Source organism: Podarcis liolepis (genome assembly GCF_965112155.1).
Source record: "Podarcis liolepis genome assembly, chromosome: 3".
Classification (NCBI taxonomy): domain Eukaryota; kingdom Metazoa; phylum Chordata; class Lepidosauria; order Squamata; family Lacertidae; genus Podarcis; species Podarcis liolepis.
Window position 1 is genome coordinate 59,378,854 of NC_139557.1, and position 17,796 is coordinate 59,396,649.

The 17,796-nt window shown below is 41.9% G+C and overlaps 1 protein-coding gene across 18 annotated transcripts in view; it reads right to left on the reverse strand.

The window, feature by feature from the left end:
* Positions 1-17,796, reverse strand: part of PTPRK (protein tyrosine phosphatase receptor type K) — a 330,112-nt gene that overhangs the window by 158,331 nt on the left and 153,985 nt on the right. For all 18 annotated transcript variants that reach the window (XM_083497982.1, XM_083497980.1, XM_083497977.1 and 15 more), the window contains exons 4-5: positions 8,653-8,734; positions 6,092-6,207 (exon numbers count right to left, since the gene is read on the reverse strand). In XM_083497982.1, the coding sequence (XP_083354108.1) occupies positions 6,092-6,207; positions 8,653-8,734 (198 nt within the window). The remainder of the gene's footprint in view (positions 1-6,091; positions 6,208-8,652; positions 8,735-17,796) is intronic.

Below are 17,796 nucleotides of genomic sequence, written 5' to 3' on the forward strand. Positions count from 1 at the left end.
GTGAAACCATGGCACCCTCTTCCAGCTTTGGCCTGCCAACTAAGGAGGCATTTAGCCAGCACCTAAAGCCATTACTGACAGATTACTGACAGGATTACCAGTCATGCTTTAAAAAACCCCACCACATTTTAACCATGGGTGATAACACTCCTCATTTCAGATCCACCAAAGTCAAAGGTAGCACCAAGATCTGTGTGGCAACACACACACACACACACACACACACACACACACACACACACACAACTGCAAAGGCGGGTTAAACCTCTTTGCTCAAGCCAAATGATGTGTTGGTGCCAAGGCTCAACAATGATGGATAGGCTCATTAGTGGTTGCGTTATCAACTACTGAACCTAGAGCCAGGGCATATGGTTTAGCAGATGCTCCAAGGAAAGGGCTTTATTGATGGGGGCCACATAGGTGTCGTCTTATGCTGGCCACAGACAAGAGATCTCAAACGTTGTGAGACAGCTTACCACATTTACTACCATTCCCAAACTGGAAAATAGAATGAAGCAGCTTGGTTCTGAAACCTATTCCTCAGATATTTAAACTGAGCTAACCAAAAACACAGAATGTTTTTGGAATCTTCTGCCTGACCCCCAAAACACACATGTGCGCACGTGCATGCACACACAGAGGATTTTAGTGTTCTGAATTACCTGGTCTTGTTTTGGACATGAAATTAATGTGTTCCAAAAAGCTTTGCTGTTTAACTCAGAAGTATGTTCCAACTAAGTTCAGTAGAACATGCTAGTATGTGTGCTTAGACTTTCAATCTTCCCACACAGTAGAACACAGGATCAGGCAGCCCAAGTTTTAAACATTTGTAGGCAGGCAAGGGGTGACATAACTGGGCTCCTGAGCCCCACAGGGATGCCACAGAAAGAATGTAGTTGGCCAAGGTAGCTGTGGACTCAAAAGGTTGAAAACCTCTGGGAGTGGACCTTTTGGGAAAAGATCACAGCCACAGTAGGTTCACAGTCCCACTGCAATATCCAAGATAGCACTTGGATGTAGCACTACTACATCATATTATAACTGAGTGATCATCTGTTGAGAAAATACTATCACAGATGAGCTCATGAATTATTTGATCCTATTACTTGACGCAATGAAAGCTAGTTGCAAAGTAATAATTTTCATAGAACCTTGCAGCCAACTGTGAACTTGCCCTCTATAATTCTGAATAGGTTACTTTCATATATAATAGGCAGATTTGCTTTTCAACATGATTTGTAGTTAAAATATCTCAAAGTTTCCATCTATTTATCATCCTATGTGAAGAAGCACTTTCAGGAATATTTACTTGCCGTCAGAATCCTACAATAAAGAGGTGAGACATCAACCTGGGTTTCGAAATAAGCATTAACAACAACTTTTAAACAGATCTGCAATGGGTTGCAAGCTAGGTATTAAAATCACTCAGTACTGTGTGGATCCCTGTTGGTTTAGGAATTGGAGTATTGCTCCTTATGCCTGTGGCTCTTTTTGGATAAGCCATCTGGCTCAGGTCCCCTTCAGTGGTAGTCTCTCTACTCATATTCAACTATATAGAGGGAGCTATGTGGAGGTCACCACCCCCAACTTGGTGAGGTGAGCTGCTTAGGCCACTCCTTCTCTCATGGAGCCTCAAAACTTCGATTGGTAGATAGTTTCATTGACCAGCAAAGTCTTTTATAACCAAACCTCTCCAAAGAACTGTATTGAACACCCCCATCTTTATGGAGCCTAATTGTTCAGGGATTTTTTGTTCGAACTTTTGCAGATTAAATTTGTCTCCCCTAGAAGCACACCCTTTACTAGGATTATGCACATGAATTCCTTCACAGCTTCCAATATGTAAGAAGTGGTACAGTATCCCACCCACTGGCCATGCCCCCATATGATGACGTGCCTTTTGGCTGTGTGCCCCAGTGACCACACAAGGTTAGTGAGCAAATCCTATCACATTACTTCTTGGGGTTTGGGGGGGGGGGTTGGAAATTGTTGTGCTTCGTTATCTTGTAAACTATCTTGGTGGGTTGAATTTTTAATGAAATAAACATGTTTATTGTTTTCAACAAAAAGGAGAGGAAATCTAATTATGTAATTTAGACAAAACAAAACATATGTTTGCTAAAACAGCTTTTGTCTGTTTGTTAAACAATCTACCCTAGAGAATAAAAATGAAATAATCTGACATCAATCTGATATGGAGGACTGCACACTATGGAAACTTTCCAGTTGGCCCTTTTTAACCACATTGCATCAACATTTATCTAGGTTGCACAGAGTGGTTAACATAAGTACTTGCACACTGCCATTGTTAGCACCTTAGCTATGACAATTATACAGGTTCTTTTAATGTGTGTTCACTTTGGCACTCCTAATACTCTGCTTCTTTATAATGATTTTTTTGTGCTTATCTAAGTGTTGTTTTATTAGTGTTCCCCATTTAATGGAAACTCTTAGTCCCTAGTGATACAGCCTGCAATTACTGAACTGGTCATGTAAAGTCAAATAAAACTATGCTTAAGTCACTGAAATCGAATGTTTACAGTTATCACATTGAAGCAGAAGGCATGAGCAGTACCATTATCTGTCATCTCATTTTATTTTACTCATTAGTAACAAACGTCATGGAGGATAAGGCTATCAATGGCTATGTTACACCTCCACCGTTAAAGGCAATATGCCTATGAATATCAGCTGGTAGAAATCAGAAGTGAGGACAGTGGTGCTGAGCTCCAGTTCTGCGTATGTGCTTTCCACAAGCATATATGAAAAGAGGATACTGGATTAGATGGACCCTTGGCCTGATCCGGCATGACTTTTGTGATTGTACTTCAACCTGTTCTAAAATCTGGAATTATTTAATTCAGTTGCATCACATGGATGAAGTTTAACATTCTGTTTAAAATCAAGGTATAATTTGCTATCAACTTCAATCAAATAGTTTTACAAGATCACAGATACATATGCCCCGCTTATCCGCAAGTACCATACAATTTTTCCTCACCTCACTGAAAAGGAATTCCAAGTTTAGCACATTGCTCCCCAGGACTGCATTTTCCCCATTTTTTTAAGTCTAAAACATATTGCTGACATTTTTAGGGTGGTTATGGTGCCTAAATAAAATAATTGTGTAGAGAGCATTCTACTGCAGAGAATATTCACTGCAGTGTAATAGCAATTTCACATAATACCTTGATTATAAGAAAGGGCTACAATTGAGCTATCACAGAACACAGAGCCCATGAATAGAGAGATATTTGATGAAATAAAAAGTGTATCACTGCATCCATAGCTGTCAACCGTCCCTTATTTGGCAGGAAACTCCCTTATCCTAGCGCCATTTCCTGCTGCTGTCCCGAACTGATGATGTTTCTTAAATTTCCCAGGTTTCATGCTCACCCGGCTCGGGAGGGAAGCAGCAGCTTGGGGTCCTCTGCCTTGTGAGAGCGCGCACACGAGCTGCCTTGTCTCTGCCTCTCCCTTTTCCCCCTCAGGGGCACGTCATGAGGAGACGGGTGGCGGTGGGCAGACAGGAAGCCCCTCTCTTGCGAGACTTCTGCCGCACTGCCAGGGGAAGCCGGAGGCGGCAGCTGAGGAGGCGGCCTGAGGAGGCAGCCTGAGGGAGGAGGAAGAGGCGGGGGTGGGGAGGGATGCAGAAGGGCAGCGCTTCAGCGGCCACCACAGCGCCGCAACCACCTCATGCCGGGCTCGCGGGCGGCATGGGCGAGAGTCTCTCTCCCTCCCTCCCTCTCTCTCGTGCAGGGAAGGGCCAATGGAACTCCTCGCGCCAGGACGACGGCAGCCCCGACGTGCTGCTTAGCATACCCTCCAACCAGTGCAGCATTTTAATGTAGTGATTTTCCCCTCTGCATCCCTTTGCTGGGTTGCTGCGCTGTGGGAACCACCGCTTGAGGCTTCGTTTGGCTGCTGGTTGACTAAAATCCCTTATTTTGGCTGCTGGTCCCTTATTTTCAAATCTGTAAGTTGACAGCTATGACTGCATCTTCTACTCATGTGAGTCAGATTTTGTTCATAAAAGTGGGGGACTCAAAAGCATTGCAGTTGTATAAGTACAACCATCTTTTAATATGAAAGAAATGAAAATTAAAAATAAAGCAAAAAAAATTATATTGGAAAGCATTTTTCAGTTATGTGACTTATCCTGTATAAACCAGAAAAAGTAGTAGTAATAATAATAATAATAATAATAATAATAATAATAATAATAATAATAATTTATTTATATCCCGCCCTCCCCAGCTGAAGCTGGGCTCAGGGCGGCTAACAACAATAAAACAGTACAAAAGTACAGCATAAACAACACTGTAAAATCATTCATTATAAAATTAATTAATTCAAGTCACTGGCAACCATTGGGCCAGAGCTCCGCAAAGATTGCCAAAGGAGGGAGTCAGGCTGTGCCCTGGCCAAAGGCCTGGTGGAACAGCTCTGTCTTGCAGGCCCTGCGGAAAGATGTCAAGTCCCGCAGGGCCCTGGTCTCTTGTGACAGAGTGTTCCACCAGATCGGAGCCACAGCCGAAAAAGCCCTGGCTCTAGTTGAGGCCAGCCTAACTTCTCTGTGGCCTGGGACCTTCAAGATGTTTTTATTTGAGGACCGTAAGTTTCTCTGTGGGGCATACCAGGAGAGGCGGTCCTGTAGGTACGAGGGTCCTAGGCCGTATAGGGCTTTAAAGGTTAAAACCAGCACCTTAAACCTGATCCTGTACTCCACCGGGAGCCAGTGCAGCTGGTATAGCACCGGGTGAATGTGATCTCGCAGCGAAGACCTCATAAGGAGTCTCGCTGCAGCATTCTGCACCCACTGGAGTTTCTGAGTCAGTCTCAAGGGCAGCCCCACGTAGAGCGAGTTACAATAATCCAGTCTGGAGGTGACCGTCACGTGGATCACAGTGGCTAGGTCAGGGCGAGAGAGGTAAGGAGCCAACTGCTTAGCTTGGTGGAGATGGAAAAATGCTGCCTTTGTTATAGCTGCAATCTGCGTCTCCATGGAAAGGGAGGTGTCGAAGATTACACCCAAACTCTTAACGGACGGTGCTAGCACTAATTGCGCCCCCGCAAGAGATGGGAGTTGTCCCTCCAATCCCATATTGTCCCGTCCCAGCCACAGGATCTCTGTCTTCGAAGGATTTAGCTTCAACTGGCTCCCACGTAACCATCCAGCCACAGCTTCCAAACATCTGGCCAGTGTGTCTGGGGCCGAGTCAGGATGGCCATCCATCAACAGATAGAGTTGGGTGTCATCGGCATACTGATGGCAACCCAGCCCAAAACTCCGAACAAGCTGGGCGAGGGGGCGCATAAAGATGTTGAAAAGCATCGGGGAGAGTATCGCACCCTGAGGTACTCCACACACCAAGGAGTGGCGCGATGACAATTCCCCCTCCAAGCACCACCCTCTGTCCCCGGCCAGAGAGAAACGAGCGCAGCCATTGAAGGACTGTGCCCTGGATCCCCCACATCGGCAAGGCGGTGGTCCAGAAGTTCGTTATCGACCATGTCGAAAGCTGCTGACAGATCTAGAAGAATCGGCAGCCCCGACCCACCTCGATCCAGCTGTCTACGAAGATCATCTGTTAGGGCAACCAGAGCCGTCTCGGTCCCATGACCAGCGCAGAAGCTGGACTGGAATGGATCCAGAGCCGATGTTTCATCCAGAAACCCACCAAGCTGTTCAGCAACCACTCTCTCAATCACCTTACCCAGGAACGGAAGATTCGAAACCGGGCAGTAATTGGATAGATCTAAAGGATCTAATGATGTTTTCTTTAAGAGCGGGCGCACCACTGCCTCCTTCAGTTCCCCTCGGAATGTCCCCATGCTAAGGGACAAATTGATGATATCCCCCAGGAGGGCCTGCACCTCGTCTGGACAGGCTCTAATCAGCCAAGACGGGCACGGGTCGAGAGGACAGGTGGTGGGCTTTCCAGCTCGGAGGAGTCTGTCCACATCGGCTGGGGCTATCCGGTCGAAGTGGTCCAATACTGGACCCGAGGACAGTCGAGGGGCCTCCAGTTCCATTTTTTGTTTTTGCAAGATGTATGCCCACAAATGGACCCCACTGAATCAGCCTTACCTGGAGCCATAACTTGTTATTCACTGCATCCCTCCCTGTAGCAATGCACTGAAATGTAGCATTCTGGCCTGCATTGACCTCCACATCCCCAAGCCTCAAGAAGTGAGGAGATTTATCTGTGTGTAGGTGGAGAGAGAGAAAAATGTTACCAAAAATATGTTCAGACAAAAAAAGCCCATTTACTTCTCCCCAAAGATACACATTACTGCAGCCTTTGGTTAAAACTAATTTTTTACATGAAAGAAAATAATTGTTTCAACTCAAGGAGAGAGAACAAAACAGCCTTGATCTTTCTTCCTGCACCACGCAAACTCTGCTGAAGCTTGTCAGGCATGAATTAAAAGCGATTTGTAATAAGCCAAAGCGTAAAAGGATGTGAAACATAAAAAAAGCCTAAAAACTCTGGAGTGAACTTCCATTACATTATACATAAAACCACTGCAATGAGAAACCACTGCATTAACAATACAAACAATCAGATTTAATTAACTCCATAGAGTGTGATCTAGTGCCACGTAGACATCCCTGTCAGTAAATATCACCTGCACCACTAAATACAGCAACATTTGACCCACTGACAAAGCTTCTCATACTAACTGTCCTGCCTCGAGGAAAGCTCAGTGACAAAACCATCCTTGTGAAATATTAGGGTTGAAAAAGGCAGTGGTGGCAGTCGAGAGAGAGAAATATGCTACATAGTTTGCACACACATTACTCTTCTAAATTACCTGGTAACAGCCACACATCAAGAGCCTAGGCTTAGCAATTCAATAGACTGGCCCAGTCTATTACCTTTGCAATTAACCAAACAACATTCAGTAATGCTATGCCTGTGTGGGGTGTGGGGGAAGGCTCATGTTAATTAGGATCAAGGGCCATGTTTACTGCCCTTCAAATCCTATACTGGAGAGCTGCTGCTGTTGAATTGAACCTATGGCCATCCTTGCTGATAAAATTTACAACTGGAAGAAGCTGGTGATGGAGGCATCAACTCATGGAGCTGGCTTTGATGACACAGGAAACCAAACCATGATAGTTAGGTGCTACCAACTTTGCATGTAACTTCAGGGGAGCAGCCATGGATAACTGTTTATCTTTTCAGAATCTGAAAAGTCTCAAGAGCACCTTCATGTTTCATTTTACTTGATGAAATGCTGCATTACAAAATTCTGTTGGGTGACAACTTTCCAAAATGTGACATGAAAAACCTCAATTTATTTCATTTTTCTCTGTTGCAGGAGCCTTGAGGGAGCCTAGCAAATTGTAGGAGACTTGTGGGAAATAGAACACACATGGAAGGTGATTCTAGCCTCTTCTTCTCTCAAGCTTGTAGTTCATCCTGGACCCAGAGGTTCAGTTGTGACAGTAGTCCCAATATGACTTTTCAGAACCCTCAATGGATATAAAGACAGCTATTTCATTGGATTCAAACCAAGTGATCATAATTTCCAGTCTTTGCACACTTAGCAATCAATTACTGCAATGAAATTTATACCATTCTGTCCTTGATAACCTTTTAGAAGCTTTGGCTGCTGCGGGATGTGGCAACAATTGTGAAGGTGGTTTGGTCCAAGAAAGCACATCCATACTAATCATAGAATCATAAAACTGTAGAGCTGGAAGGGACCACAAGGGACATCTAGTCCAACTCCCTGCAGTGCAGGAAACCTTTGCCCTATGGGGGATGTGAGATTAAGAGTCTCAAGCTTTACCAACTCAGCTACTCCACATAGATCAATATAGTTTATTTATGTACTGCTTTTTGGCCTAATGGGTCTCCGAATCATCTTCAAGCATGATTTTGCTGTTCGTTTTGATAGGGCTCTGCACACACTTTAAATGCCATTTGCTCAACATTGGTTGCTACAACACTTAAAAGTGTTATTATTATATTGATAATAAGTTGAGCTAAATCTCACAGGATCATGAAGAAGCACATAGGTATTTTACAGATAGGATTTACAGAAGCTTGATTCTAATGCTGTTTCCCAGAAATAGCTCACTGGGTGGAACAGAGCCATTGTGCCAGATTCCCAGCAGGTGGTTGCTGATGCCCACCAGAAGGGAATGTGGAGGAAGCAAGGCGTCAGGGCAGTCAGCGTTGGGCAAATGCACCAGCAGTGCTAAATCCTCCTGCTGGTGCATTTGCACTACATCAGTCTCTCTGCCACCTCTCCCCTCCTCCTCCAGTGAAATCCACCTATTGGGAAGCTAGCCGAGTGGCATTAACCCAGGCAGCAAGCCACTTCTGTTGTTATATTCCCTCATTAGCTGGAACCCCAACTAATAGAAATCTTATACATCTACATTTAACTATAAGCTACTCGTCTGTGAATGTTGAGAAACATTAAATTAAAGTATTTAAATTAACAAGAAAACAAGATTAATTCACTGCTTCAAAGGTGTCATTTCCCCACTTTTTAACAATTTGTAAGAGGAAAAACTAGAGGAGGAGGGTGGAGGGAGGACACCAATGGCTGGATGATGGAAAAAGCAGTCAGACTATATTGAGCCTGTCTTGAAAAAGACAGAGAAAAATGTGACTCTTAATCATTACTTACCACAAGGGTAACTCAGAACCTGGATGTCATCAATGGCAATGTAGCCATTTCTTCCATCTGAGACTTCGGCCTCAAATATTACCTGTCAAAGAGAAAGAAAAAAATGTTTACAACCGTCACTGCTGCAGAATTCCCATCAGTGCAGGGTGCAGATATAAGACAACACATTTTCATTACAACTGAACTTGCTGCTAGCTTTCACTCCTGAATTTAATCATTTTCACCATTCTTGATTTACACAAAGGTCAGCTATTAATTAAGGCTACTTCAGTGCCCTTGCCCTCTCATTCTGGCCTGCAATATGCAGAATCTTTAGAACAAATGTACCATTTTAAAATGAAGCAAATATTTTCCAGTAAAAAGAGGGCAGATTTTTCACATACTGCCTAGGTGACAAGGCCCTTGCATTTTCTACCTCAGCAATTCAGATGAATACCACATTCACAGCGAAACTGAAAGTATAAGATTAATATGCCTGTATGTATCTTCGTTCTCTGTTTCTGCCAAGCAAGAGATAAAAAATGTGATGGAAGGAATAATAAAGGCACTGGTATCATAGCTCCTCTGATGCCTAGCCGAAATCCGTGTCAATAGCAGCAGCAGAAATGGTGTAATCCTCCGCAATAAATGGATAGAGTTATCTCCATGCCCACCTGAACTCTGAGCACTGCAAGACTCCAGGGATGATGCAGAGAGAAGCATCAAGTACTAGAATTCAGGAAGTATTCAGTTTCAGCCCAAATCATGAGCTCTCAATCTCTCTCTGTGACGACCAAGCATATACACTGGTTTCTTGCTTGATTTTATTTTCTGTTGCATTAACATGATATTAACGTGCGTTTGCAGCAGGATTTGATTGTATTTTTATATTGTTTTCTAAAGCAGCCAGAAAACACACTGTGTGTGTGTGTGTGTGTGCGCGCGCGCGCGCCAAAAACAAAACAAAGTAGAACAGCATATCATCTTAACTGTGTAGTTCTGCCTTTGGGCATAGGGGTGTTGCTTTATTCTTTTCTAATTGCCAGTGAAGGCTTTTTTAAACCCTTACTCACCCACCATTTCACTGTGGTCTTGATACTCATGCAACCTTCATGCAAAAAGGGCCAGTTTAATTAAATGCAACATTTCCCCTCAGTACAAACTGCAGGAGGGTGATCCAGATTAGTGACTCCATGCTGACAATTATGAGAGGGGGAACTAAAAAAATTCCTTCCAGTAGCACCTTAAAGACCAACTAAGTTAGTTCTTGGTATGAGCTTTCGTGTGCATGCACACTTCTTCAGATACACATGAAAGCTCATACCAAGAACTAACTTAGTTGGTCTTTAAGGTGCTACTGGAAGGAATTTTTTTATTTTGACTATGGCAGACCAACACGGCTACCTACCTGTAACTGTGAGAGGGGGAACTGACACTGAGTTCCCCCCATTCCACTCACAGAGCTAAAATTCCCAGAGTCCCCTGGACAGAGGAATTGATTGCTAAGCCACTCTGAGAGTTGTACCTCTGTGAAAGGAACAGAGGTCTCATAATATCTCTCAGGACCTTTAAAAACTATAGTTCCTAGAAATCTTTGGGGAACCCATAAGAGTTAAGCAGGGCTGGCCCCAGACACTTTAGTGCCTGAAGTGAAACAGAAATCCTCCCCCACAGGGCCGTCTTAAGCATATCCGGTGCCATGGTGCAAAAATCCCTCCAGCACCCCCCCCCCCCGTTTCCCAGAGTTGTCGAGATTTTCCCAAGCCTCTGCAGGGATCACTCTCCCCCTGCGGAGGCTTGGGAAGGAAGCTGCATGCCCGCCAGCCATATGGTTGACAGGGGACAGCTGGTGGGTGTGCAGGAAAAGGGGAGGCCGCAGGCAAAGCCACGAGCTCCCCCACTCACTGGGGCGCCCCCAGATGCGTAGGAAGGTCAGGTGGTACCCAGTGCTGAAATTTTTTATGGCACCCCCCCCCACTGATATTTCTTTTTTAAGGGAGGGTTACACAGAGTTTTTGAGCTTTTTTGCCATATGCCCACCAGGGATGCGAGCAGTGATTTCTCTGGCAGATCAGCCTGTTTAATGCAATTAAGCCCTGGAACAATGCTAGCCATGCCCCCTTGCTTGCTTGCAGATGCTTTGCAAGAAGGGGAGAGCCCAGCTTGTTCAAATACCCATGTCTACAGTGCAATGCAATATTGATTCAGAAACACAGACCCCACAGCAGCCATCACTGGAGGAAACTGTTCTAAAATTAGGGGGGGGGGGAATATGCAAAAATATTTGGAAGGAAACTGGAGTGAGGGAACCACTCCCCCCCCAAAAAAAAAAAAATTGACAAAAGGCTCAAGAAAGTGGAGTCTAGATTTAGGCTGAGTGCACACCATACATTTAAAGCACCTAGAAAGAGCAGCACCCAGGAAGCTGTAGTTTGTTAAGGGTACTGGGAGTTAAAGCTCTTTTGGGACAAGCTACAGCTTGGAGTGTGTGTGCTTTAAAATATGTATACAGACTTAGATAGTTTTAATAGGGAATATAACAGTTTTATAGAGGACAGAGATCTACCAACAGTCCAAAACATTCATAATCAGGTATCTGAAGAAGCATGCATGCACACCAAAGCTCATACCATAACAAATTTAGTTGGTCTCTAAGGAAGGATTATTTTAAGGACGTTTTTAGGAATTTTTTAAAGGACTTGATTCTTTTCAAGATTTTTTTTTTAAAAAAAAACACCTTTTTTTGTTAAGCACCTTTCATCAATGGGAAAAATGGGGAATTCTTTCATTCCTGGAAAGGCAGACCTCACATAGAATCATATAATTGTAGAGTTGGAAGGGACATTGAGTCTAACCCCATGCAACGCAGGGGAGATCTTTTGCCCAAACGTTGGGCTTGAACCCTAAGAGTAAGAGTCTCATGCTCTACCGACTCAGATATCTGTGGGTCCAGCACTTACTAAAGAAAACAGCTACAGTGAAAGTTCGCATTTCATAATGGGATTATTGTGGTGATATATAGTCAGAAAACAAATAAATGAAACTTAATAAGCAAGTTATTGATATTTTGTCAAGTCCAATCACAAAAATAAATAGTATCAACTACTTTTACATTGTAAAAATTAATCTTTTGCTGCTTTAAAAATAATAATCAACAAGTTTACTCTACCATGACACCATGAGCAGTGAACATTTTTAGCTTCTAATTGGTAATTGGCAGTAAAAAAATGCAAAATTAAATGACCCTAGATTCATAAATACCCAACCTTGGGCTGACTTTCATAATCATATCTGTTCAGTGGCCAATGTGGAAAAGAGATGAGAGATGGGGTATATTCTATATACACAGAGACTGTATTAGCATCTCTCAATAACAGGATATATTTACTGATTAACTTCCAATCACCAGGTTTCTCAGCCGAAACATAAACGATGGAAGAGACACCACATGCTTCCCAGAACCTTTATAAATTGTGTATTATAAAAATGCATAATCAATATATTTCTAGGAGTGTCATTTTGCAGCTTGTTTCTTGCATCTTCATGTGTTCTATTTAGGCATTAACTTAATACACAAAGGGGGCTAGGAGAAGAGAGAAACATACTACCTTTGCCATCCCATCACCCTTCATGAGGTAGATAATGAATTTATGAGGTGGGATTAAAAACACAGATTTTACAGGATTCTAAAATGTGCAAGAACCTTCCATGTTTACAGGAAGCTGCTTGTTCTACAAGAATGGGGAGCAGCTTCTGTATTTGTGTGCTAATGTAGAATTAATTTAATTCTAGATCAGAATACCTGAATATGTCTTTGTTTGTTTGTTTGTTTGTTTGTTTGTTAAGTTTCACACAGACTCATTTAAGCAATTAAAAACATTCTAGAGCATATAAAGCTTAGACTGTCACAATCCAACGTTTTGTGTTTATTATAATCCATCTCTATATACTACTTAATATCACCCCACCAAAGGAATCATAACAGAAGGCTTACATCCTTTCTTTTAGAATTTCTTTGTTCAACAAACAAATCAATCCCCAGTTCCAGTCAATCAAATGTAAGAAGAGAAGTCTGGTCTAACTAGAGACAAAACCACCATCATGAACACAGAATTTTACTGGAATGTGTTGACATTTTATTTAAGAATGCAAAATTCAAGAGTTTGCTTGGTGGTAACCCAAGCTAATAATTTTTACTACAAGTAGAATGGATATAATGATTATAGTAAATTACAGCTTTACACTGAGTATATGGAAAAGCCGACATGATTGCATTGGCAGCAGTGAGATGAGAAACTCAAAACTTGAGATAAAAAGACAGGCACTTGACAAACCAGGCATCGCCAAAGTGGCAAGCAAAATGGCTAATTGAACCACTAGCATTTAGCACTTGGTTAAATGATATGACCTCCTCTCATATCCTCCTGTACTCTACTTGATCCCAACTGCTGAAACGCAATAAATAACCCTTCCTCCATTTAATTCCCCTCCTGCACACTACTTGAATTTTTGAAACCAATTTCAAGCATTGCTAAATTTTCTAGACACTTAAAAAAGAAAGTTAAATGGGGCCCTTAGACACAAAAGCCAAGGCAATATAAAATGGACTTCAGAACTTTTTTTAAAAAGGGGGGCATTCACTGAAATAAAGTTCAAATCTAACAGGACATAAAACATTTTAAAATGCTAATGAGCACCTAAAAGTATAAAAATGTTGAAAAGTAATTTTAAAAACGAAAAGGGCTTGGAAATTGTTATCAAATTTATTTTGAGTTAAAAAATGTGAAAGAGCCAACAACTTCCAATGAATTGAATTGAGACAAATCAAGAGAGTGATTTGCTCTATGTTCCAGAATTGTTCTATGTCTTATATGTTCAGAAATTCTTTTTTTTCCCCTCCAAAGCAGAAATGAGGCTAAATTCAGAAGTGAGGAATGGGGATAATTCTAAGAGTCAAAAAGGCTAAGTCCAGACTTCAGAAAATGTTCTAAGCCCATTTTTGCCATGTTTCTTTGGCTCCAACAAAAGAGTCAAAAGCGGAATAGGTGAGAGAAAACCTCCCAAAGGGGAGGCTCTAGAAGAGGACACTCATTGCTTCTCTTCTTATATTTTTGTTCATTCTAGAAGTGGGAGAACCATGGAGAGATGACACCAACATTAATAACAGAGGCAAGGTCTCATTTATGTGTGGTTTGGGGAAGTCTAGCCGTATTCCTATAGTATCTCTACCAAGTTCCTTTGAAGTTCTCAATATCTGAGGTTCTTGCTTGCCTGGCATTTCCCTTCCCTGTACATTGTCTTTTATCTTGTCACGTATGCCACCTTCTGAGAACATGAGATCATTTGCAGCATTTCTGTATAATTGTTAAGCCTTTAAGAAGCCATCAGCATCAAGGCAGAGTGCATTTTTATCATAATTATTTAAAATGAGAATGTAATATAATGAACAAACCATTGACACCATGCTTCATTCATTGTTGATCAGCTCTATGGTGGATTTTAAAAGTATAAGAGAGCACCCCTGCTCTTCTCATTGTGGCCAACTAGCTGCCTATGGGACACTCACAAGCAGACGATGAGTGCAGTAGTATCCTCCAGCGACTAGTATTCAGAGGCATCCTGTGTGAAGAATTAATTTTGTCTGCCCTGTATATTCCAGAATTCAGCTTCATCGGATGTTGGTTTTAGTGATATGAAAGAGGGGAAAATATTGTTTTTTCCACATCACGCATAATCTTATTCACCTCTATCATGGCCCCCATGGACTGAAAGTGGAGGAAGAAGAATCTCTTGCTTTGCTGAGCCCCACACGACTTCAGAAAGTTGAGAGCTGGGAAAATTTTCATGCTGACAAAACTCACTCTACCCAGGTTACAAGCTTTGGGGGCTCATAGGGATCTCTCAAAGAAATGATCATTAGAACCCCCTAAATTATCACATGTTCACTTTAAACCAAAGTAATCCCCCTGGGTCAGTAGCCGCAATGGTAGTACTACAGCTGCACAGAGATGGAAGGAAGGGCCTCTCATTACTCTTGGCCCCTGGAACACTGTGGAGCATTGTGGCAGGACCCAAAGACCTAATGCACCTTGGAAAATGTATTTTCACCAAGGGCTACTGCAAAGGAATTCCATTAGGATCAGAAGAAAGAAATAGATTTAGAGGGCAAGTAAGCCAAAGAAGACTGTGAAGGCCTTGTGGTGACTGGATAGTTGTAAGAACATGCTCACATAATTTTAAGTTTCAAAAATAAGTATAGGACTAGTAATCAACATACAGTGGTACCTCGGGTTAAGTACTTAATTCATTCCGGAGGTCTGTTCTTAACCTGAAACTGTTCTTAACCTGAAGCACCACTTTAGCTAATGGGGCCTCCTGCTGCCGCTGCACCACCGCTGCATGATTTCTGTTCTCATCCTGAAGCAAAGTTCTTAACCCGAGGTACTATTTCTGGGTTAGCGGAGTCTGTAACCTGAAGCGTATGTAACCTGAAGCGTATGTAACCTGAGGTACCCCTGTACAAAGGAAATTACAGGTGGCCATGATGTGTGAAAGGCTTGGAAAAGGGTGGTTGACTATGGAGTGGGCTGTGGAAAAGAGCCTGTATCTCGTCAGAACGCAATATGTCATTGCTCGTTTCCTCCATAATACTGACCCCTGGGCTTCTACCACCTTATCTTAAAATATACTTTTAATTCTACACATGTGCAAATACTTTGTTCTCATCACACGACAGGTCTTTCTTTTTGGTTGAGGATTTATTTTCTCCTGCTAGGCTCTACATCATTAAGATGAGCAGAAAGGCAGATTCCACAGCTAGCCAAGTTCTAATTGTCCTTATCATTTCAGCAGATCATTCAGCCAGCAAATCATCCATTTCTCTCCAGCTACAGGAAAAGATGGATTCTTGCTAGCTTAATTATCCGAAGCTTGATCTCAGATGCAGGTCAGTTCCAGTGCCTGGTGTCAAGGATGGTGTTAAGGGACTGGAGACAGAAGGGACTGCCATCATGACAGCACAAAAGCCAACTTACGCTTCAGCTAGGAAATAAAATGAGTTTTGTCCTTCATGCTGATTTTTCCTCACTTCATTTCCTTCAAATTTTGATCCATTCTGACCTAATTCTTGCAACTCCAGGAGTATTTCTGGACTATTGGCTGAATTACTAAATACAGAATATATATTATATTTTAAGACATCTGAAGAACACTAAGGACAATGAGAACTAAAAATTCTTAGGATTCTCTCTTTAAATGTAGGCAGTTTAAAGACTCTATTATTACTATTACTATTACTATTATTAATTTCATTTGTATACAGTTTACATTTTTAAGGGGGGGTGGAATCTCAAAGCTGTTTATAACACATTAAAACATCAAATAAAACAATCCAGAATGAAATGTTACTGCAAAAAATAAAATACAAAGTATGCTGTACATTCAAAGCACCGTAATTAGCAGGAAGCAAAAAATTCAAAATGAAGCATTACAAAGGAGGTCAGCTCATTTAACACAGCAAAGTTAACAGAAAAAATTCTTAAGCCAACTCAGAAGACTGTAGTTCTACAGCCTCTCATGTTTCAATGCAATTAAAAGTCCAGCTGAGCATCTCCTTCAGAAGCAACAAAACTGCTGGAGGAGAGATGACGACTGATTTGCTCTTCCCATGGTCCTCTGCAGCTGCACTGTTGCAAATGAAGCCATGGTTTGGCCTCCCATGTTATCCAGGCTTATGGCTTGTCTCGTCCAGACAAACTACAAGTTCTAAGCTGAAAAATAAGCTAATTACAGCTCATTGTTTTTCTGGGGAGATACAAACCATTAGCCTGGGTGTAGGCAATATGCTAAGCCAAACATGGCTTCACTCACAGCGGCAGGAGGACTAGAGGAGGAGCAATGAGACCATGATTTTTCCCCTGTGAGTTTATGCTTAGCCACAGTTTGGCTTGGCCTTATGTGTGAACTGGGTCTTTGAGAGCTAAATAGATTGGAAGCAATTGCAATATACAGACTTTGGAGCAGCACAAGTTCCTTCCTGAAGCAGCGAGATTGGAAAGGATGTTTCAACATGTATTTTTACCTAACCCACAAAATTTTTGTTGACATAATAAAATGAATCTCCCTTGTGAAACTTCCAGATAATTTTTGCTTAGCTAATTTAGAAACCATGAAAACATAATTACTTCCATTTGAGTGCTTAAGCAATGCTGTGCGGCAGGGTTTTCTGCTGACAGAGCCCCAGAGGATTTTTATTTTTTTTAACATACTAAATCAAACACTTGGGTGGAAAATTTGTAATCTAGCCTTTTATAGATTTTCCAGTGAAGAAACACATGCATCTCTTGAGATTTGAAAATGGAGTTAAGTGACCATCCTCCTCTTCTTAAAACCACTGATATTACTTAACATAGTTGGTCAGCAAGTGTTCCCCATTGTATTTTCCTAATGATATTCAACCAGGGGAGTGTACTATACGCACTGTTATTTTCTCAGCAGAGGTTTACATCTGACAACTGATTACACAAATACATTGGTTCAGCTCAGCCCACCCTTTCTCCCACAGAATCATTCACGATGTAGATAGTCCTCTAGAGTTTGTCTGGCAAGTGATTTTGGCAGGAAATGTGTAGTAAAACTAGCAAAGTTGAACAACAATTCAAGCATATTAACAGGGGCTGGCTGAAATTATGTGCATCCCTCTTTCTGAATGAACACTGTAGCATGAATTAAGCGAATGATCTACAGCTGGGAGTACCAAATAGTAGAGGGATGCAGTGAATTCAGGGAAATCCAAAGCGTGATATGTCCAAAATGTCCTGAATATATTGAAAAACCCAGTAAGGGCTTCCCTTGAAGGAAACCCACTTCAGCTATCCTTCTGGAATTTGACAATATTCATCCCATCAAAGAAACTACCATCTCTCCAAATTTCATCTAATTCAGCACGAAAAAAGAAAATTAGGGACCTATTTGTCCCTAATTTGGAAGACATTAACTGCTCACAAGGGACTACTATGTCTACCAATTTCATTCAATTATGTCAACAGAAAAAAATTATAGGCTTTAAAAGAAAAAAAATCTGCATAATAGTGAATTAGGGAGGAACAAAGCTTAATTTTCTGAATTAAAATTCAAACCTGAACTGAATTAGGCATGACACAAAAC